Raw genomic sequence first — 22,992 nt, forward strand, 5'->3', positions numbered from 1 at the left:
ATTTGTCAAAGTGAAAATGTAATGAGAATCACTGAAATATGTTTATATTGGCTTATGGTATTTATCTGAATTGTCCAGATTGCATTTCTGAATATTTTCATTGTGTTTTCTGTATTTCTTTCATGTCTTTCATATCATACAATTACTAATTCCAAATCTGTGATTTCAAATAGTGTAATGGCCATTATGGATTTTGGGGGCAGTGGGATAGTAATTCAACAACACATACAATATGTTACATTTTAAAATTATGAATTTAATTTTGGTGTTTTTCGAACTGGTTAGAACTCTTGTAACTGACATGCTCACATAAATGATGCAACACCCTCCTTTATCTTGTAGTACTTACTGTCTTGAATCACATGCTTTAAGAAAGTTTGGATCTAAATGTAAATGTTTTAACTAGTTGAATTGGTATTACAAATATTTTCATTGTATTAATAACAAAATAGAATGTATTAATGCATGTGCACAGGTGACTAATGAGTCTCTTTCAGTGTCGCTGTACATAAAGGCTGCCTTCACTATTGTTTTAACCTGTGAGTTTTATTTTTAAGCTAACTAAATTAAGCAACAAATAGTGTACTTTCTTTCTTTTGATTCAGCAAATAGCATTATTTTTATATAGTCAGGGATGTTACTTATTGGAGATGACACAAAAGGAATTGGAATGGTGTGACATCTAGTTCAGCTTGTTTTCTCAGTTAGATAATTGTTCTATATTAAAGGAAAGTGTGAAAATAAGAGAAACTTCTTTTTTCAGAAATAGTTGAACAATTGTTTCATCTAATCTAATTTTTGACATAGTATACAATTTGAATTATGATGCCTTTTATGATCTATAATTATTTGTTATTTAGGCAAGCCCTAATGAGGAAAATCAAGAAGGAAATTTTGGTTCAGAGCATTCAGCATCACCATCACAAGGGAGCAGTCAACAACAGTTTTTAGAAGCAGAAACAAATGTAGATGATTCAATGGATATTCAGCAACAGGTAAAACTATTTTCAATGTAATTACAGAAGGAAACATGTATTAAGTTGATTTCAAATGAGCAAAATCAATGCATACTTTCATATGCTCAGTACTCAGAGTATATTTATTAAATGTTTATGGACTTCTATGTCTAACCGCAGGACATGGATATAGATGAAGTACAGGACGTTGCTGAGGAAGAGATTTTTGAACAAGAAGAAAAGAAATCAACTGTTCGTTCAAGATCAAGATCTCGTTCAAGATCTCGTTCAAGGTGTTGTAATGAACTTGTATTAAGAAAATCAAGGGTTTTTTTGGAACAGTTGCTATTTGTGATTGTCATTCTGTTTTGTATTTTCCAAGGTTGTCAAAGTAGTTTTGGTAATGAACAGAAAGTGTTCATTTAGTATTTGTGCACTAGATGAAGATTTTCTGTATAGAACCTTGTTTTGCATATCTATAGACTACGTTAAAGTTTGTAAGACCTGCTGAAGTAACAAAAATATCCAGTTAACACTAATCAGTTGGACAGGTTTTTGGTGTCAGAAAAATAGATACTGATATGGAACTCTTTGAGTGTGGTTTGTTTTGTTTTGGCAAGTGTGTTTTTTGTTTTGGCTTGGTTTGTTGTTGTTTTTGTTGTTGTTGTTTAAAGCCCAGGGTATATGTCCTATTCCTCACACTAATGGCAGTTTGAGTAAATATAAATGAAATATGTATATGAAGCTTTAAAGCCTGTAGTTAAAAGAAAACTAAAAAACTATTTTTAAACCTCAGCATACTGAAATTAAGTATTTTGTAGATCACCAAGAAAACGAAGGTCTAGATCACGATCTGGTTCTCGTAAGCGTAAACACAGAAAACGTTCACGCTCAAGATCACGAGAAAGGAAGAGAAAGTCATCTCGATCATATTCCAGTGAAAGAAGGGCTAGAGAAAGGGAAAAAGAACGTCAGAAGAAAGGATTGCCTCCTATACGGTCAAAAACACTAAGCGGTAAGTAGCAGCTACTTCTTATTTTAATAATGTAGCATTAAAAGGGAAAAGGCCTTATATTTTATTGGAAGAACAGTATTCATCTGAAGTACTGTTACAAAAAGAGTAAACAAATTATTTTTTGTAAGTTTGAGTTCTGGTGTTTCTTACAACTTATGCAGATACATCATCTCATCCTAGAGGAAAGTAAGTATCATACTGTTCCACTGATAGTTTTATTCATTTTGTTACATTGATTCTTTTAGTTCTGAACAAAGAGTAGTAAGAGCTTGTCCCTAAGTTAAAATATACTCTTTTATGGTTCATTTTAAAATGAGCAGTACTTGATCTGAAAATTGTTACACCAATAAGAGATTTAATTATGTGATGCACACTTTGGACAGTTTGCTGAATACTTTAAATAGAATCCAGTAATGTTAAAGTACTTTTTAAACAGTTTTTCACAGGCACATAGAACCAAAACAGGTGGAAATATGAAACATAAATATTTTGCCATCAGAATAAAGGCCATAATGGTTATATCTTAAAAAGACTATCCAAAAGCCAACTGAATTTCAGGTACTGCAGTGTGCTGCTCTGCACAGAGAATTTGCACTAAAAAGAGGATAGTAGGAAGAACAACTTCCTCCACACAGTTACTTAAATCAAGCTGCTTAAATCAAAAAATATTTTGATATAATAGCAGTATATCCCATTGCTGCTGTTTTCAGGACCTTAGATTCATGGGATGCATACATTGCACTTAATTTATTTTTGTAACAAACCTGTGTTCCTGAATTTAACTTGACTTAGATGGTTTATGCACAGTCTCTGATGTAGTTTTGCATTTGTCTTGTGTTTTTAAAACTCTATCATTTATGTGATAAGATAAGCAGTTCAGAAATCATTTTTCTAAAAGAAAGGGTGCTCTGGTCTCTAATATTTTACATCATTCCAAGGTGACTTTAAACTCAGGACTTCACTGCAGTTTAGATGTATTTTTTTTTTTTCTTTTCTGGCTTTTCACATTAAGAGTAGCAAATCAGTTTTATGATGAAGATTTTTCCCAGCAGTCCACAAAGCAGGGAACTACATGTATAATCAGAGTGGATGGGAGCTGGAAGATAGGGATGCTAACCTGGAGAACACCAGCTGCACTTGAGGTCCTATGACATAACCCAGCTCATGTAGAAAGGAGATGTTAAGGAGCACAACTGAGGTGTGGAAATCTGAGAGAGAAAAAATGTACCTGACAAACACTTCATTTCTGTTAAGCAACTCAAGATATGCAGCCACTTTTATCACTTGCTGAGTTCTGAAGAATTGTTTCCTAGACCTTAACATGAGAAATAAAATTACTTTCAGGACATGTCAAAATAAGTGAGGATTAAGTTTTGTCTAAGAGAAATCTGAAAGGCTAGTCATTCTTAGTTTTACTGTTTACTACTGTCAGTTGAAAATCTATTAATCCTACAGGCATAGTTCTATGGAAAACTGCTATTACAGTTTACCATAGATAATAAGTGATAGTATTTTAGTTTTTCATCATTTTAATGTTTTAAAATTTCTGGTAGTTTACTTAATCTCTGTATAAAAAGTTATAGATTTACTTTTCTTGCTTTTGATCCATGATTTCTGTGCCTATTATATCCATGCTATAAGTTATTTCATAAGCAAACATTTTAGTACTTAATACGATGTGAATGTTTCTCTTGACAGTTTGCAGTACTACTCTTTGGGTAGGTCAAGTAGACAAGAAGGCTACGCAGCAAGATTTGACTAACTTGTTTGAAGAATTTGGACAGATAGAATCTATTAATGTAAGTGAGCATGTTATCATCCACTTTCAAATATTTTAAACTTAAACAGACAATGCTTCTGGGTTCCTTTTAGCATCATAAGCTTTATTTAGGAGACTATTTTTTATCACTGTTTAAAAACTGTGGTTATATTTGCTTGTTGGTGGTTTCTATGTACTGGGTTTGAAACACTAAACACAGTACACTTCATGGTAAAATAGATTTTCCCTGGCAATAACTATAGTGGAACAATTTAAGCATTTTTTTAAACCCAGGTCTTAACTGATACTGTTACACGCTTTTTTCTCATTTCTCTCATTTCTGTGAGGTGGCACAGGGGTAGAGGTTATTTTTCCTTACAGTAATGGACACTGCTGGACGTGGTGTCCACATTGCTTTATGTAACTAGGATAACATAGGTAGTTATCCTATATATTTGGAAATATCTATCCTATCTAAACATCCTATATTTATCCAATATATTATAATCTTAAATATTTTTATAACATCTGCATTAAAATTGACCTTCTTAAGTATTATTGTTCTTTCTTACCACGTACTCACAAAACAACATAAAAGCACATCTGTATTTTATTACTCCTGACTAAAACTAAATTTAGTAGTTGTCATATGTGGGTTGAAAATTTTCAAAGGTTGTAAGTCACATCATACTTTTACTTCCTAAATTAAACATTAAAGCTAGTGGAAATGAAACCTCAAGAATGAGGACTCTACCCTCCAAAAATACAGGGCACTTTTAATCATTAGGTTTTGCCTCTGCAAAAGGTTGTTGCTCAGCTCACAGTGAATTTGGAACTTAATAAGAGGTAGTGGCCTGCTTTTCTGATGTTACCATAAAATAGCTTGCAGTTCTTGCCTGCTACATATTGTTTGAATCTCTTGTGACGTTTTTAGCACCCATTCTTCAGCTTGCTGCTGCCTCTTGAAAATGTTATAACTGATGTACCCTGCCAATTTCACTCTTAGGTTTTGCTGATGCTCAGAATTATTAATTATTACAGTGATGGTTATTTACAGTGTGAGTCTTTTCTTTTTTTCTTTTTTTAGCATTAGTATTCACTTCATGTAGACATGTAAACTGAAGCACTGGTTTTCCTGCTTTTCAAGACCATTGATTTTTTTTTTCTTCCATAGATGATTCCCCCAAGAGGTTGTGCTTACGTCTGCATGGTTCATAGACAAGATGCATATCGTGCTCTTCAGAAACTTAGTTCTGGGTCCTATAAAATTGGATCTAAAATTATTAAGGTAAATTAATCTTAATCTGAGGATGTGATCCACTTCAAATATGGTACAGTTTTAAAATGGTGATCTGTCATTTAACAGCTATTCATTCAAATGACCAGTATGGTGAAGAATAATGAATCAATAAGGTGTATATTGTATTCTTTCCTCTCTGTAAAATGCAGGTTTTAACAGGTAATATAGAAGATAGTAATGTGAAATTTTGACTTGATACTTAGGAAATATTAGGAAAGCATTTTCTATATATTCTAGTGATAAGAGTACTGTAAACAACTGAAGTCCTGTACCTCACCATGTGGATCTCTTACTATTAAAACTGCTAGTATTAAAGTATGTGATTAGATGCTGTGTTTTTTCTACTTTCTTTGATGCTTTACCATAAGTCCTTGATTACTGTATTCTTAATTTCCTCCATATACATATGTTAGCATTAATGTTGAATAAATATGAGCTTTCTGATGTAAATAATTTTCCACATGCCTCTTGTTGCAGAGGCCAAGTAAATGTCTTACCAGTTGCCAAATAATACGATTTAACGAGGTTTTCTGTTTCGGTTGTATTTTCAGATTGCCTGGGCTTTGAATAAAGGTGTGAAAACAGAGTACAAGCAATTCTGGGATGTGGATCTGGGAGTTTCATATATTCCTTGGGAGAAAGTAAAATTGGATGATTTAGAGGGATTTGCTGAAGGTGGAATGATTGACCAGGAGACAGTAAATACAGGTATGGACATGAACAGTGATTCCCATAGTTAGAAAATGTGTTTATTTCCTGGTAATTGTAGATATTCAGAAAGTTTATTGTTTTAAGAAATAAACATTCTTCTTTGATTTACATTAATATTACTAGCTATGTGTTTGCAATACAGAATCATAGAGTGGTTTGGGTTCCTCATAACTAATCTAAACCTATACTTTTTAGTTTAAAGCCATTAATCCTTGTCCTATCACCTGACAAAGAGTCCCTCCCCAGTCTTTTCCATAGGCCCCTGTTGGGTACTGGAAGGCCGCAATGAGGTCTCCCTGGAGCCTTCTGTTCTTCAGGTTGAGCAACCTCAACTCCCTCATCCTGTTTTCGCAGGACAGGTGCTCCAGTCCATCGATTATCTTTGTGCCCTCCTCTGGACTTCTTCTAATATGTCCGTATAAATGTCATTGAAATCTAGATTGTCTTTGTAGATGAGTAATTAATTAATTGTCATGACCATTTGTCAGTGGTTGAATTTAAGCAAGATAATAATGGTTAACATTTTATAAACAGTTCTGAATTTGCTGTGTACTCATTTCCAAATATGTAATTTGTATAAAAATTATGTTCTGGTAGTGATTGTGAAATACCTTATAGTGATTTCTAATTCAGGTATAAAACTTAAGTTACAGTTGGAACTTGTCTAAACAGACACAGCTTAGCCGAACCTTAAGGTATTTCCTCCATTAAAGTCAAAGAGGTGAGAAAGCAAGTAGTGTTAGACCATATATTGAAACCCAGCTAACTGAGAGGTTTGTTAGGTTTGTAAAAGATTCGTGAGTACTGTAGTTTCTTGAAATGGATCTAGCACCAAAATGATGAGACAGCACTAAAATAAGCAGTGGATTAAGACAGTTTTAAAATAGAGACAATAATTTTTCAGGTAAAAATGCATTCAAAATGCTTTGAATAAAAATTTAATATAAATGATAGAAGAATTAAAACATGCAACATTACTGAAATGCGGTCACTATTTTATACTTGAAAATTAAACTTTTTTTTTCCTGGTATTGTTGGGAGTGAGTTTGAGGAGGTAGTAGAAGGAAGGAATTGTGTTTTGGTGTGTTTTTTTTTTCCATGTGAGGGTCTGTCATTTTACAGCATACAAATGATAACATAGACATGTTGACAACAGCAATTTTTAGAAAACTAGAACATACTTTATATTATGAATTACTAACAAAACGTAGAAAAAACTTGGCAAGTTTTAAAACTTCAGTTTGTATACTGGCATAATTAAATAGTGTATATCATGTGATTAGAGATATTTTACATTCTTTAAAATGTATAATAATATGTAAATAATTGTATTTGCTGTTTTCACAGTAAACTTGGGGCTAATTTGTCTAAATAGATACCAGATTAAAAATTACAGATTAATATGGAAAAGGACATTTTGGTATGAAAACAACAACAACAAGCAGATTAGTTATCTCCTTATATTAAAAACACATCTCTCTTTTTTTTTTTTTTTTGTTAAGAATGGGAAACAGCCAGGAACTCAGAACCTGCTAAAGAAACTACTCAAACTACGCAGACTACTACAGTTGATAAGAGCACAGTTATCACAACACAGACAGAAGCTTACACACAGCCAGTCACTATGCTGCAGGTTTGTATTAAAGTTTGAGTTTGCAGAAATTCTGCACAACTGGAGGGTTAAGTTTTTATTCAGTACAGATCAACTTTAATGCTAAATTAAAGTACTTAAAACAAAAATACTTAAAACCCCGTGTTCGTATGTGTTTCTCTTTGAAATATTCTAGAAAAGAATCAGTTGCCCTGGTTGAGCAAAATCCTTAATTTTATGCACAGCATATCTCAAACTTGAGTACCATCTCAAATAAAGGCTTAAATGTTAAATTTCTTCTCTGCCTGTCTACTTTTCTTCATATGAGGTTTGACTATGAGGTTAATTATTTTCCCATTAGTTTTAGGCAGGATTTTGTGGGAACAATCTTGTATTTAAAAGAGTTGATTATTCAAAGTAGTAGGTTGTTGCAGTTCTGATATACACAGTAATTCATGAGAGTCTTTGAATCTCTGCTCTATTTTCTTTCATCTGCTGAAACAGATTATTTTTATTAACAGCTATTAAGGTATTGTAGAAGACTGGAAGAATACAGTGTAATTCTCCTTTATTATACTACATGTTTATCAAGTATAAATTGAAGTGCCTTTTGTCAAACTCCTTAAATCCTTTTTATTATGACCATATGAAATTGTAAAATGAGAAGCAGGTGCTTAACACAAAAAATTGTATTATCATTTTTTCTCTCCCTTGACATGTATAGATGTTTCCTGTATTTGAGTTGATATAAGATTAATAAGAAAGCTAATGTTTTTGCATTTGCTTGCATTGAACTTTGAGCTTGAATTCTTTTTACTTTCACAAAAATTATCTTTTTTTTATTTCATCTTTCTGCTTGCATACACTGTGATCTGTTTACATTTAAATACACACACACATATATACATATGTGTATATATACTGATGTTTTTCTGCTGCTTGTTAATTGCAATTCTGCTGCACTGTACCAAAACACATAGCTCAAAGAGAAGCTTGAAAAATACTAAATAATTTCCAGGATTTCATTGGGATTATTAGCCTGGTAATTACATACACTAAACTCTCAGTGTTCTAATACTGTTCTAAAATATGCAAATATTTCTAATAAGAAAGGAGTCACTGTTTATGTGCTCTCAAATTGGCACACTGTCTACATTTTCCCTCTTTTTCTGTCTTTCCCTTTCTGTATTCCCCTTGCTACTCTACATAAATTTTAATTCTTCAGTTAATATAATGGCTAACCATGTATTTATTTTCTGTTCCTTTCAGAATAAAGAAAAGATAGCATAGGATTTTTTCCACTGTCGTTACTTGTCTGTAGTGCACGTACTGTTCTAGAATGCAATCTAATACTTCAGGGTGTTCAGAATGCATGTTCGAAGACTTCAGTACGTTTGATGTTTAACATAAATTGCAGTTAAGTCAGTGGATAAAATTGTAATGCCACTGAATACTGTAAGTATTGAAGTTGCTTGTTTCTTTTCTTTCCATGAAAAAAGATTCCAGTAGCTCCAGCTGTGCCTGCTGTTAGCTTAGTTCCACCTGCGTTTCCTGTCACAATGTCTGTCCCTCCTCCTGGTTATAGCGCAATTCCTCCTCCACCTTTCTTGCGAGCAAGTTTCAACCCTTCACAGCCACCTCCAGGTAAGTTCGTAAAATTTGAGCATGTAATAAGTATATTCAGCCCATGTTGCTGTATTTTGCTTTGTTTCCATCACCTTCTTGTTACTGCTTTAGCTGACCTTTGGATTTCTAATTTCAGCCCAATATGAAATTTCTTATGCCTAACTTAATATTATTCTTTTTTTTTGGTGGAGAATATTAATTAAAGCTGATTTTTTTGTTGTTGGTGATTTATTTGAGTCTTTGGGTAAAAATCAAACAAAATGAAAAAAAATCTTAAGATTTATCTCCTTTCTTTGTAAAATTTTGAAAATTTTAATTTTCTTCCTTGGATATTGCTGACAAAAGTATCTTTTAAAGATTCACATGCAGGTCTTTTACTGTAAGAATGAATTATTTTTGAAAACAGCAACCACTGTCATCCCTTTGCATACATTTGTTGTTTGCTAGTTTTCAGTGATGCACCTTCTCAGGATAAATAAAGTAAACACTGTTTAATGAAAAATTGTATTTCTCTTTCTAATGATTTGTCATTTTTCCATATAGGTTTTATGCCTCCCCCAGTTCCTCCTGTTGTCCCACCTCCTGTTGTCCCACCTCCTGTTGTCCCACCGGTTGTTCCAACACGTAAGTTTGGTTATTCTAGTGGCTGTCATATGTCATTAAAAGCTTAATTGCTTGATATACTACTTTTCATTCAAACAAAAGCATGTTAATCCTGTCTAATGGACAATAGTAACATATAGGTTATTGCATAGCTGTTTTAAGCAGGTATTGAGAGAAAATTTTACAGAGCTTTTCAAGTTGACTGAAAAATGGTAGTTACTGTGGAGTAACTGAAAAAAATCATGACAAATGAATTATTTGTTATTTGCATACATAGTTTAATACTAGAACTTGGCTATAACATGTATTTGTAACTTAGGCTATCTAGAGTTAATAGCTGAATAATTCATAATAATTTATTTTTGCTTAGCCTTTTAACTGTTATCAATTTAATATTTAAAAGGCTCTGTTAAAGAATAGTGATTGCTTAAGTTGTTTGCAGTTTGTGGCCTCTACAAAAAAAAATAAATGTTAGAGTGGTGATTGAGGATAAAAAAAATTGTTATCAAAACCATCATTATTCTCATGGTAATTGAAGTAATTTCACTTATTTTGATTTTTCATCTTGACATCTGCCAAGCTAAACTTAAAGGCTGAAAATATGATTACTCTGATACACTTCTGTTATTTCCCTACAGCTCTAGTACAGCCTCCATTACCAATTACCCAAGAGACAATGAAGGATGTTCCTTTTAGTAGCCTCGTTTTACCAGTTGGCACAGTTACAAGCAACCTAGCTACTCCAACGTTGTCTGCTGGAAGTGTTTTTAATCCTCTGCCAATCAGCAAACCAGAATCAGATGAAAAGGGATCACATCTTACAGACCTTCAGATTTCTTCCAGTGAAAACAATAGAGCTGGTAAGAAATATGTTTGTCTGATGTTTTTACATACAATAAATATCAAAATGCCTGTGAGTTTTTTTTTTTTTTTTTTTTGTAGATCCTTGTCTATTGCATTAATAAATAGAGTAGGAAGTTATAGACTGGAGGAGTGATGGAAATCACCTCTATCAACACCTGATCATTGATTTTTAGCAGCTCATGCTCAGGAATCTCTTCTTTGTAGACTTGAGAAATAAAGCTGAGCCTTTAGAAAATGTGTTCTTTCTATGTAAGTGGCAATGGAAAGAAGAAGGAGGGGATAGAATACAGAAGGTATAAACTGTATCAAAGATTTTAATACTTCTCTTGCATAAATGAGGTGATGGTTGTGGAGTTTGTCAATTTTAAGCTGCTGTGCATTCTTTACTACTTAGAGATGTTAATTTCCATGGCTTAATGTCTATCACCAACATGATTAAAATGATCTATGTTCATTACAGAAAATGAGACACTGTAGAGATTAACTCTGTGTTAATTGAATAATGTATTAAGCTGCATTTTGTTTTGAATGCCATGTGATGCATTGGCGTTTTCTGTTAACTGTTCTTCTTGTTGCTGCTTTTTAGTGCAAAGTGATGTCTCAAGTAGCTCTGGACTTGTTGGAGGAGTGCAGCCACCCAGTGTTTCAAGCAGTTCTGGGCTTACTGGAGAAGGCCAGCCACCTAGTGTCTCAAGTAGCTCTGGACTTGCAGGAGGAGTACAGCCACCCATTGTCTCAAGCAGCTCTGGACTTGTAGGAGGAGTGCAACCACCAACTGTTTCAAGCAGTTCTGGTCTTGCAGGAGGAGTGCAGCTACCCACTGTCTCCAGTAGCTCTTCCCTTGCAGGAGGAGTTCCGCCAACTAGTGTCTCAAGTAGCTCTGGACTTATGGCTGGAGTGCAACCACCAAATGTCTCAAGTAGCTCAGGGCTTCTAGCTGGAGTGCATCCACCCAGCATCTCAAGTAGCCCTGGCCTTCTACCAGGAATGCAGCCACCCAATGTCTCAAGCAGCTCAGGAGTTCTGGCAGGAGTGCAGCCACCGAGTGTCTCAAACAACTCTGGTCTTCTCATAATGCCACCACCCAATGTTTCGAGTAGTTCTGGACTTATGGGAGTGCCACCACCAAATATTTCAAGTAGTTCTGGACTTCTGGCAATGCAGCATCCAGCTGGTGTTCAAAATATGCCTCATTTAAACATAAGTAATCAAAGGATGCCAGGAATGCCTCTCATAGATATCCGTCCAGGCCTGATGCCCCACTCACCTGGACCAAGGTTTCCATTAATGCAGCCAGGAGTGCCACCACAGCGTAGTATTCCTCCTCCAGCAATCCTTGATCCATCTCTTCACCCACCACCTCGAGGTCCTTTTCCTCCAGGAGATCTTTTTAATCAAACAGAAAGACCTTTTGGAGCACCAGGAAGACAAAATATTGATAGCATTTCTAATCCAGAGAAAAGACTACCACTTGGAGGGGATAACATACAGCAGGAAGGAGACAGAGATTATCGTTTTCCTCCAGTAGAAAATCGAGATAATCTTAATAGACCATCCCCAGTGGATGTCAGAGATCCTGTTGGACGACCACCAATTGATCCAAGAGAGGGTGTAGGAAGGCCTCCAGTAGATGGAAGAGAACATTTTGCAAGACCACATATAGACATGAGAGAAAATTTTGGAAGACCAGGTATAGATAATCTTGGCCGAAGAGAGCATTTTGCTTTCAATTCAGACAAGCACTGGGGACAGAGAGGAGATTATGATGAAAGAGAGCATCATACCTTCCCTATTTATGGTGGCCCTAAAGGCTTCCATGAAGACAGAGAGAGATTTCGGCATGTAAACTATAGATTTGATAGTAGAAGTGGTCCCAGTTGGAATAGAGGATTTGAACCAGATGCTCACAGAGATTTTGATGACCGCAGAAGACCCTGGGAAAGACAGAGGGATAGGGATGACAGAGATTTTAACTTTTGCAGAGAAATTAACGGGAACAGGTTTGGAAGAGACAGAATGTCAAACAACTGGATCCCCCCTCCACATCCACGGGTTTTTGAATATTTTGATGGGGCTGCTCCCCAACGCAAAGCTGATAATATGCCCCAGGTAAACGGTGAAAATACAGAGACAGAAAGTCAGCCACCAACTGCACAGGTGCAGGACGAACCAGAACTTTATGAAAAACTGACCTCTTCCGTCGAGATAAACAAAGAGAAGAGTGACACAGAAGCTGATATAGAAAGTGAACCAGTGGTAGAAAGCACAGAAACTGAGGGGACATAATCATCACTCAGTAGGTAAAAGATACCTTTTGTAAAGTTGTCATCTCTCTGTAATAGATAAATGGCTGACTGGACCTTAGTAGTTCACTTTTGTCTGCCAGAATTAAGTTAATCTGATGTTCATGTTCATCTTTCGCTTAAATAACTGTACAACTGACTTGTATAGAACACTGTTCTTAATTTGAACATGGTAGGTAAACATTTTTTTTTTAATTTCTCTGGTAAAACATAAACTTGCCCCCACTTGCTTTTAATTTCACAAAGATAAAATAACAGCTTGTCAAACAAAGACTTCCTATGGAAGACAATGGAATTTTTTAGATACTACCCTTAGGTTGGCTATCGAAATTGTTATACTTGAAAACAGGTGCTGGTGTATCTTGTCCGTGTTTTTAGGCTGCTGCAGAATTTTAAAGTATAGACAAAGCTGTGATATTTTATGTTCCTACAATTCGGCAGAAAAAAAGAAATGGCCCATGTTACTTAAGGAGCATAACACAGAGATTAAAAGTGGTTTTGTAAAATCTACACTATAGTCTCTGTTTTCTCTAAAGTAAGTGTTTGTGACTTGTTCCTCGTACTGCAGTGGGTTTAAAAAAAATGAAAAAGTACATTTTAATGTTGGGTGCATTTTGTTTTTAGATGCCAATAAAGCATATTTGTTTGATAACAGTGTTCTAGGTATTGTATTTTTTTTAAATCCTGCAAGCTATAAAAACTTGGAATCAGCTATGATATGTGCTTAGTTAGTTGTTGCAAAAGGTTTATATTACTTTTGTAAGACCAATGCAACAGCTGTAATGTGCAAGAAAGAAGCGTATGGTTTTTACATTGAAAATCATGCAGTCATTAGTTTATGTATATGACATATGTATGTAAATATTTGTGTAAACTGTTTGTAGATACCACTCTTTCTGTGCGTGTCTGTGTATGTGCACACACTCACAGAATATTGTAGACAGTTCAATAAAATTGAAATGAAATTAGGTTATAAAACTTTGCCTTTCACCTTCTTTAGGTAGTAAGATAACCTTATTTCACTGCAATACTGTCATGCTTTTATTTACCTTCTTATTCTAATAGACATATGAAGTTCTTACTACTTATAGAAGGTGGAACATGATACACTGTAAGAATATACAGTAGGATTTTAGCTTTCTTTTTTAAAATGCAGATACACATGAAGCCAAAACTTAAATATTTGCATTGTCTTATTTTGTAACATATTTAGTATTCTGGATATATTCTGGATAGGTAGTGGTAGTGTTTAAGTACTTTGTGGTTATTTGTTTTTAGTGACTCAAAGTTCAGAAGTGTTGCACGAAAAGTAAAAAGCTGTCATTGGTCTAAAAAAACCTACATGTTTTTTAACAGAAATAAGGGGGACTTTGTGCTTTGGTGGCTTAATACTGAAGTAGAACCTCTTGTTAAATTGGCGAGATGAATTGGCTGCCTCGGTAAATTAGTAGCACTATTCTCTCTTGTTTCATATACTTTGCTGCTTGTGTCATTTAAGTTGATGGTGGATGATTTGGTCATGTAAGATTTTCAATTTATTCTACTCAAGTGAGTTCCACCAACTTCTTTCAAAATAACATTTGTTAAGACTTTGTCTGAAAGCATTTCACTCAGTTTTGAGAAAGTTGTTTTTGTCTTGCATAATAGGATCAAGGATTAGATTCTGTTACATGAATGGCCCTTGATAGAAGAAACACTTTTTAGCACAGATTAGTTTTGATCTTTCCTGATAAAGAGTAAACATGCAAGTTTTAATTTCCCTTCCTGCTCTCCCAAAGGAACAAAAGTATGAGAATGTCACATGAATGTAAAGCATAAGCACGCCTTTGAAAGTAGACTCAAGTTATGCATGTGTTTGTTGCCCTCTTCCTCTGGGATGTGGGTTATTTTTTTCATGCTGTGTCATGGTTCAGTTTTTTCAATAATAGGGACTTCTATTCTGGATAGGAAATAAACTGTCAGTTTAAGGAAGGTAGCCCTTTGAAAGTGGACATGAATGATTCTTTATCTACTGTGCAAGTACTAGTCATTAGGATGTAGTGTGGTGTGCATTAAAGAATGATTGCTTTGTAAAAGACCTTGCTAATGCGTTTATTACCAGAATGTGTCTCAGGAGTTGAGATGAACAATATTTAAGGTAAAAAGTACCTTCATGCGCAGGCTTTGTGGCTCAAGCTGTTTGGTGCTGCACAACCTACTACTAGTATTCTGGTTGGGTAGATACATTTCTGGAAGTCCAAAAATACAAAACTAGCTGTAAGGGTACTTTCTGAATATAAGGGATTTTCTTTATTTTGTTTTAATACATGCAGACTGAAAATACTTCAGTCATAGACCATGTAAATACCCAGAATCAAACACATATTGGCAGTAGCTTTTATTTTCAGATGTAATGTTAAATGTTTGTTGTTTTGTTTTTTTTTTAAACAAAAAGTTAGTCTGTTTTCTAAACGGGGACCTGAAGTATGCTAAATTACTTGTAGTATCATGGTGTAGGTAAATTACTTGGTGAGAAAGGTTAAATAAATCATTTGGTAGTGATATAAAACAATGTATTATTTAATGAATTCATCTTTGTTAATATCTTTCAAGCATTAATAAATTGGCTACTGTACATATGTGTTATACCATCGATTTCTAACAGCTTTTTTTTTTTGTAGAATAAAAATTTATTGTACAGTCTTCAGTTGCATCGTGTTCAGAGCTAGAACTGTTCCATGTCTTGTTTTACTACTTCGGGGTGCGGACAAATATTACCAAAAGAACAAGAAGGGACATACTACTTACAAACATAGTGTGGTTTCTTTATCTTGCCAGTGGAAATGTTCTTAATCTTTTTAAGTTTTAGTGAAGACTTTCGTTTCCCATTGTAGATTAAACGATCATAAGCCAACACTTGCACTGAAAGGAGCTGTAGTAATATCCAGATCAAGTCTTGATGTGGTTCGCAGTAGTGACACATACTTTTTTGCTGACACAATGGAAAGGGTGAGAATGGGACATAGAGAAGACAGGGGCCTGACATTTGGGCAGCGGTTCTCATTTACACCGGTTTAAAGCTTTTTCTGATGATAAAAGCTGTCAATTCTAGCAACTAAAAAAGCTGATCCATAGTGCTTTGTATTTTTACACAAGTAACATATTTTGAAAAATACTTCAGGTAGATTTGCAGACAACACAAACAATATACTAAGGCATGCATGTTACTTGAAAACCTTATGCATTAGTAAGTTGCTTGGTATATTTATTACCCTCCTAGGCAGCATGTGATTCTGATATCTTACTGTACCGTATGTGAGCAGAATGTTGTTACATCAAGAAGATTACAAAGATAAAATATAGCCTTTATTTGCTATAATGATGTGATCTCTTTGCTGAAGATTTTTTCTTTTACAAATTGGTACACTTTTGTTTTTATACATGGTGCTTCACATTGTTACTACAAACTCAAGAGAACAGATTGTTAGATTTCTTTGCTCACCACTCCTCAAGCCATATCAGTGATTTAAATGGCTTTATTTATGAAATTACTGTGCATAAGGCAAGACAGGAATACCAGAATCAAGCCTGTAGTGTTGAATGAATAGTCACGTAATAAGCATTGTTGGAAAATTATCAAATAAATCATCTATAGAAGGTATTGGTAAAATAAGCCACTATTGCAGAGGCTTCTTAAAATGTAGTATTGGCAGTTTTGACCACATGCAAGGATACATTGTGCCAGTCATCATAGTCACAGAATGGTTTGGGTTGGAAGGGACTTAAAGACCATCCAGTTCCAACCTCCCTGCCACAGACAGGCATCTCCCACTTAGATCAGATTACCTGAAGTCTCATCCAACCTGACGTTGAACAATTCCAGGGTTGGGGCATCCACAGCTTCTCAGGGCAACCTGTTCCTGTGCCTCACTAACCTCTGAGTGAAGAATTTCATCCTTAAATCTAATCTAAATTTACCCTCTTTTAGTTTAAAACCATTATCCCTTGTCCTACCACTACACTTCCTGATGAAGACTCCCTCCTCCATCTTTCCCATAGGCCCTCTTTAGGTACTGGAAGGCCACTACAACCTCGTCTCGGACCCTTCTCCTCTCTAGGCTAAACAACACCAGCCCTCTCAGCCTGTCTTCAAAGGAGAGGTGCTCCAGCCCTCTGATCATCTTTGTGGCCCTCCTCTGGCCCCACTTTAACAGGTCTAGGTCCTTTTTGTGGTGGGGACCCCAGGGCTGAATGCGGTAATCCAGGGGGATCTCACAAAAGTGGAATAGAGGAGAATCACCACCTCCATCACTCTGCTGGCCACACTTCTTTTGATGCGGCCTAGGGTACAGCTGGTTTTCTGGGCTGCAAGTGCACATTGCCGGGTCACGTTGGTGACCAATGTTCCCACATCCTTCTCTTCGGGGCTGTTCTCAACACATTGATCATACACTCTGTACTGATATTTGGGCTTGCCCTGACCTACGTGCAGTATCTTGCACTTGGACTTGTTGAACTTTGTGAGATTTGCATGACCCAATGTCTCAAGCCTATCCAGGTCACTCTGGATGGCATCTCTTCCCTCTACAACACCACTCAGCTTGGTGTCAACTATGCTGACATCGGTATCTCGCTGAGTGCTGAGGGTGCACTCAATCCTACTGTCCGTGTCACCAATTAAGATGTTAAATGATCCACTGAGGAACCCTACTCATCATTGCTCTCCTCCTGAACACTGAGCCATTGACCACAGCTCTCCAGATGTGACCATCCAGTTAATTTTTTATCTATGGAATAGTCCATCTGTCAAATCCATCTCTCTCCAATTTAGAGACAAGAATGTTGAATGGGACCATATCAAAGGCTTTATGCAAGTCAAGGTAAATTATGTAAGTTGCTTTTCCCTTGTCCATCAATGCTGTCACTGCTGTAGAAGGCCACCACATTAGTCAGGCCAACCACCTCCCTGTCTTCCGTGTACCTTAACGTGTTTTCCAGAAGGATCTGCTTCATGATCTCACTGGACACGGAGGTGAGACTGACTGGTCTGTAGTTCTCTGGGTCCTCCTTTTTACACTTTTAATAATGGATGTTATGTTTCCCCTTTTAAAGTTGCTGGAGTTGCACCTGACTGCTTCAACTTTTCAAATATAATGGAGAGTGGCTTAGCAACTTCATCCACCGTTTGTTCAGGATCCCTTCTCCTTGGGTCTTTTGGACTTCCACACTTTCAGGTTCCTCAGATGGCTTTGAACCTGGTCTTCTCCTGTTGTGGATTGTACTTAATTCCCCTAGACCCTACCCTGAGATTCCATGAGTTGGGAGGACAGAAGGGAGATGGTCAGAACAAGACTGAGGCAAAAAAGTTGTTGAGTATCTCAGCCTTCACATCAGTTGTAGGCAAGTCCCTTATCTCACTTGACAGAATAAGGTACAATATGTTTTATCTTCCTTTGCTGACCTAAGTAGATAGAAATCTTTGTTATTCTTCACATCCTAGCTAATTTCAGTCCCTTGCCTTTCTTGATTCTATCCCTATATACTCACAAGCCATATCTCCATGATCTTAAAAGGATGTATGTCCTACACTGCCTGTGCACTTCCTTTAAGTTGTTGTTGGTGGTGATTGGTTGGTTTGGTCCTCTTTTTTTTTTTTTTCCTTTTTTTTTTTGGAGGCGGGGGGTGGGGTGTTGGTTGGTTGAGCCCCTGACAGCCATGCTGGTCTTCCTGCCTTCTTTGCCCTATGTCTTGCAGGTTGGAATTGAAAGCTCTTGTGCCCTAAGAAGAATGTCTGTAAAGGTCTGCTAGGTGTCTTCTGCTCCTTTATTCAGTAGGGCACTTTTCCAGGGGGTGCCATACACTAGTCCCTTAAGCAGATGAAAGTTTGCCTTCCTGAAGTCCTGACTATTTTATTTATCCCCCAAGATCATGATTTCTACTAGGGCATGATCACTGCAGCCCAGGCTACCTCCAATCTTAACTTCTCCAGTAAGTTCCTCCACAGTGATTAGCAGCAGGTGCAGTAACATTTGAAGTACTCATTTTCTTGGTTCATTTTCTACAAGGTCAAATGCTTGGGTCATTTAATTTGAAATTAGGATCCATTTTTACCAGCTTTCATTCTTTATGTTTCCTGTATTGTATTTTAAAATAACAATAAAAAGTGGCTGTTGTGGTTTAACAGGAGCTGAACAGATATAATTTAAAACCTATTTAGAGTATCAGGAGTCACCAAGAGTAACAAGGACAATTTGTTGTTGTTAATATAGTAATAAAAGGATCTTTCTTTCCTGCCGACAGTTGAATTTTACATTAGTTACATTTTCCTTTCAAGTGCTGTGCATTCACATGTAAACATGTTCTGGGAAACCAGCTACTTGTGTAGCTGAGAGACTGATTTAATCAGCATAAAAGCAGAGCATCTTAGTGTGGAGTTGCTTAGTTGAACAAGAATGAAAAAAAAAAAAAAAATATATATATATATATATATATATATATATATTTTACTATTTTCATTTTATTTTTTTTCATTTTTTTTACTATTTTTTTATATTTTTTTTACTATTTTTTATATTTTTTTTACTATTTTTTTATATTTTTTTACTATTTTCATTTTATTTTTTTTTTTATTTTTTACTATTTTCATATTCTCACATATATATATATATATTACTATTTTCATTCACATCAGCAGAAACCTTTCAGCAGCAAAGCTTATATCATATTGCAAGATAGGAATTGTAACTAGTCTTACATTTCTTCTTGAAGGATCTTCTTAGTGATGGTATTCACCCCACACAGTCTGTACAAGATCTTTGGGTACTCAACAAATATTTTGGAGTTTTTTTCTTTTCTTTTCTTTTCTTTTCTTTTCTTTTCTTTTCTTTTCTTTTCTTTTCTTTTCTTTTCTTTTCTTTTCTTTTCTTTTCTTTTCTTTTCTTTTCTTTTCTTTTCTTTTCTTTTCTTTTCTTTTCTTTTCTTTTCAATATGTACATTATATTTTATAGTCAAGAATGTCAAAGTAAAGCTACTAAGAATATGTAACATATCTTCAAATGTAGTAACTTCTGGAAAAGGTGTGTAAGGTTTGAAAAGTGATTCTTGTCAGTGATAGGATGGCATGAGAATCATTTAATAGTTGCATTGATGGTGGGGGTTAGTTGATTGTTTTTGAAGTTGGTAAACTATAAAATTGTCTTTGCCATAATTCTTAAATTCCTTTCTGTCTTGCACAAGCTTGATGAAAAATAAATTCCTTTCTATCTTGCGCAAGCTTGCTGAAAAAGGGAAGCCTTACTGAACATCCTACTGATACTAATCTCACAGATGCTCCGCTACCAGAGATTACAGGAGGGAAAGGACAAATGATATGCATACTCTTAAAAATCAAGTGGTTGCTAAGATACGTTGTGCAGTTGAAGATGAACATATTTTCTCTTTTTTAGAAGTTTAAAGTACACATTGCAGCACTTGAGAGATACTTATTATATCAGTATTGTCACTGATTTATTAATTTTGTTCTGTACTTTGTCATTTTTATTTTCAAGCTACCTCGCTAATGCTAGTTTAATTTTTTTTTCCTATAAAATGAATCACACTAATGCCCTTAGGCAAGGAACTACATACTAATGCCATTAGGCAAGGAACTATTTTGTTCTTTACAGAAAAAGTTTTCTCAGATAGTATTTTAACCTATAGAAAACTCAGTTGAACATTTTTCCTTCAAAATTTAATGCTTTAATGCTGCAATTTTTCTCTAAAATTTGAGTTATAACAGATGTGGTTCACATTAGCACATCTCGAGGTTTCTGTTGAAGAAAAATTGTGAGTTTCTGTAGGGTAGATGATGATGTGTTTCTAAAACTATGGTAGACTTCACATTTATAGTGATTTGTATCTTGGAGCAAGTCAGTGCAAATAATCTTTTGTAGGTATAGAGTATCAAGTGGATATAGAATTGTTAACGTGGACCTAGATACACAGGATTTGTGTAGATACAGGGAACTTTTGATCTGATGTGACTTCCACACTAAAAGAGACATCATGATATAATTATGTCTAGGAAAGCAGGAAGTGTAGCCTAGCTTTTTTCTTGACAACACTAGAAATTCAGTATAAATAATGATAGAATGTTTAAGGTCCTTTTTAAAAATCTATCTACCTTCTTCCAGTTAAAGCGAGCTACATCATTGTCGTATGAATTCATCAAGAGAAAAAAAAAAAAAATGGAATTTATGCTGTTTCTGAGATTATCAGTTCTCATTCAGTAATGCAATGAAATGCAGTTTTAAGGGTGCCTCAATTTCTTCCACAAAAATGTGGACAAAATGTACAAATTTTTTGTCAGTAAAATTTCAAATGTAATTTTAATTTCAGTGGTTTTCTTCTATTTTTTTTTTGTCACTTCTGTAGTAGTGTGTGTACATAAACACTAAATGGAAAATCTCCTTTACAAACGTTTACTAAAAGTTATAGTAGTCTGTCCAGTTCATTTTTCATTTATTTTCATATGCTTGCACTACATTGTTTTGTCAGTTAGTGCCATCACAGAACTCTTCTTACAACAAAAAATACCTTTGAATTATGTAATTCAGTTGATTAATGGGTTATTGAAATCTAAGACTTTAAATAAGTCTTTTTCTTGAAATTAATGGATTACTTCTTCAGTATGACTACTGATCACTAAGAACTTCAGTATTGAGAACCTTATTGTTCAAGCTATCTGTGATTAAAAGACTTCATTCCATAAAATAATGAAAACAAATCAAAATGTTTGCTCATTCATTTGGAATTTTGTTATTTCTTAAAAGCTAAATAATGTCGTATTCTCAGACTTCACATTGATTTGAAAATTTACCATATAAAAAGACTATATAAAATTAATGGACTGTAGTTCTATGAATTGTTTAAATGAGTGGGGCACCCATTGTTTTACTGAAATGTAAAACCTTGAAGCAATTAGGATAAAAGTGTTACTACATTTCAATATTGTGTATAAGTGTATGCGTAGTCTCTGCAGTTTCACTGTATACACTGATACACACTTTTCACCTGCAGTCCTTGTTACATGATCAAAACAAATATGGAAAAGAGAAAAGTGGGAAATCCTAGCTGACACTGAGAATGCCGTATGAATTGCATCTATATACAAGCAATGGGTAGATATTGTTGTCTCAGAAGCAATAGCTTGCTAGCCTAACTTGAAATCTGATAAAACTTCAGTTACAAAGCATAAATAAATTCTTTTTTTTTTTTTTTAGATTTCATACTTTAATGCAAACATTCTGAGTGATTAATTTAGTGATTAAGAAGCAAGCATCCAATAACATTACATAGTCCTGAGCATTTTTTAATGTTGTTTATACCTATAAAAAAGCTAGGAAGGTTCAGATAGATGTGCAAATATTTGTAAGATTACAATGTAATCGAAAAATGTTAATCGGAAAAAATTATAGAATGTCAATGTTAATATAACTATTTGGGCACTTTTAAGTAGTAGATGCTCCAAAACACAGAAGGCCCCAAGTAAAAGAATGATAAAGAACCATTTTGTCTGCAAGGAATGTGGTGAACTGAGGTGTTGGTTTAAAATCCAAGTTATTTTTATTTGCTTGTGTTATGCCCCAGTCCAAATACTGACCTTGTTCAGTATTTAACTAATCCGGATGCTGATGAGAGGATATTTGGATTTGATACATTTTTAGTTACCTCTCATCTTGGCATACGTGATCAATAGACACAGACAGCTAGCGACAAGTTGTGAGTGTTAGCTTTCATGTGATTTCTAGGGACTTGAATATAATGCTTCTTCAGTCTTAGTGTTGTACATGGCATGCTGCCTCAGCTGTTTAGCACTGGCTTCACTGAATCCAGAATTTCAAACTCTTTGCCTTGTGTGTCTCAGATTCTTTTTCAGCAGCAGTTATAAAAGCAGGTGGTAGAAGATTATCGGATTGATTATCTGTCTGATTCTACTGTTTCTAAAGCTAAAGCCTTCTAGGAGATAGGCTTCTTTGGTGGTGATGCTGGATTTTTTTATTTTTCTTTTTAGTGTTCTCGTGTGTTTTCAATTCATGAGCAGACAGCCCTGTTAAAGACTGTGAGACTATGATGGAGCAGATTGTACAAAATGTCTGAAAAAAAATTTGCAAGCTCTATACATTTCTAATCCTGTGCTCAAAAATTCGTAGAGTGAGAGAAAGAAAGCAAATTAAAGCTAGTTAAGCACACTGGTCTTACCTTCTGTCTCTCCCTTAAATTATCTTAAGAAGATTTTTTAATTGCA

General features: G+C 34.9%; 1 protein-coding gene across 4 annotated transcripts in view; it reads left to right on the forward strand.

Moving 5' to 3' along the window:
* SCAF8 (SR-related CTD associated factor 8) overlaps positions 1-22,992 on the forward strand; it is a 92,277-nt gene that overhangs the window by 40,527 nt on the left and 28,758 nt on the right. For 3 of the 4 annotated variants that reach the window (XM_068677163.1, XM_068677160.1, XM_068677162.1), the window contains exons 10-20: positions 861-995; positions 1,137-1,249; positions 1,778-1,971; positions 3,670-3,770; positions 4,905-5,018; positions 5,582-5,738; positions 7,244-7,374; positions 8,832-8,976; positions 9,502-9,582; positions 10,200-10,421; positions 11,012-15,148. In XM_068677163.1, coding sequence (XP_068533264.1) covers positions 861-995; positions 1,137-1,249; positions 1,778-1,971; positions 3,670-3,770; positions 4,905-5,018; positions 5,582-5,738; positions 7,244-7,374; positions 8,832-8,976; positions 9,502-9,582; positions 10,200-10,421; positions 11,012-12,711 — 3,093 coding nt within the window. In that variant the 3' untranslated portion in view covers positions 12,712-15,148. Of the gene's footprint in view, positions 1-860; positions 996-1,136; positions 1,250-1,777; positions 1,972-3,669; positions 3,771-4,904; positions 5,019-5,581; positions 5,739-7,243; positions 7,375-8,831; positions 8,977-9,501; positions 9,583-10,199; positions 10,422-11,011; positions 15,149-22,992 lie in introns of those variants that run through there. The other variant, XM_068677161.1, reaches the window with a different exon arrangement.

This window comes from Anas acuta, chromosome 3 (assembly GCF_963932015.1).
Source record: "Anas acuta chromosome 3, bAnaAcu1.1, whole genome shotgun sequence".
In the NCBI taxonomy this organism is placed as follows: domain Eukaryota; kingdom Metazoa; phylum Chordata; class Aves; order Anseriformes; family Anatidae; genus Anas; species Anas acuta.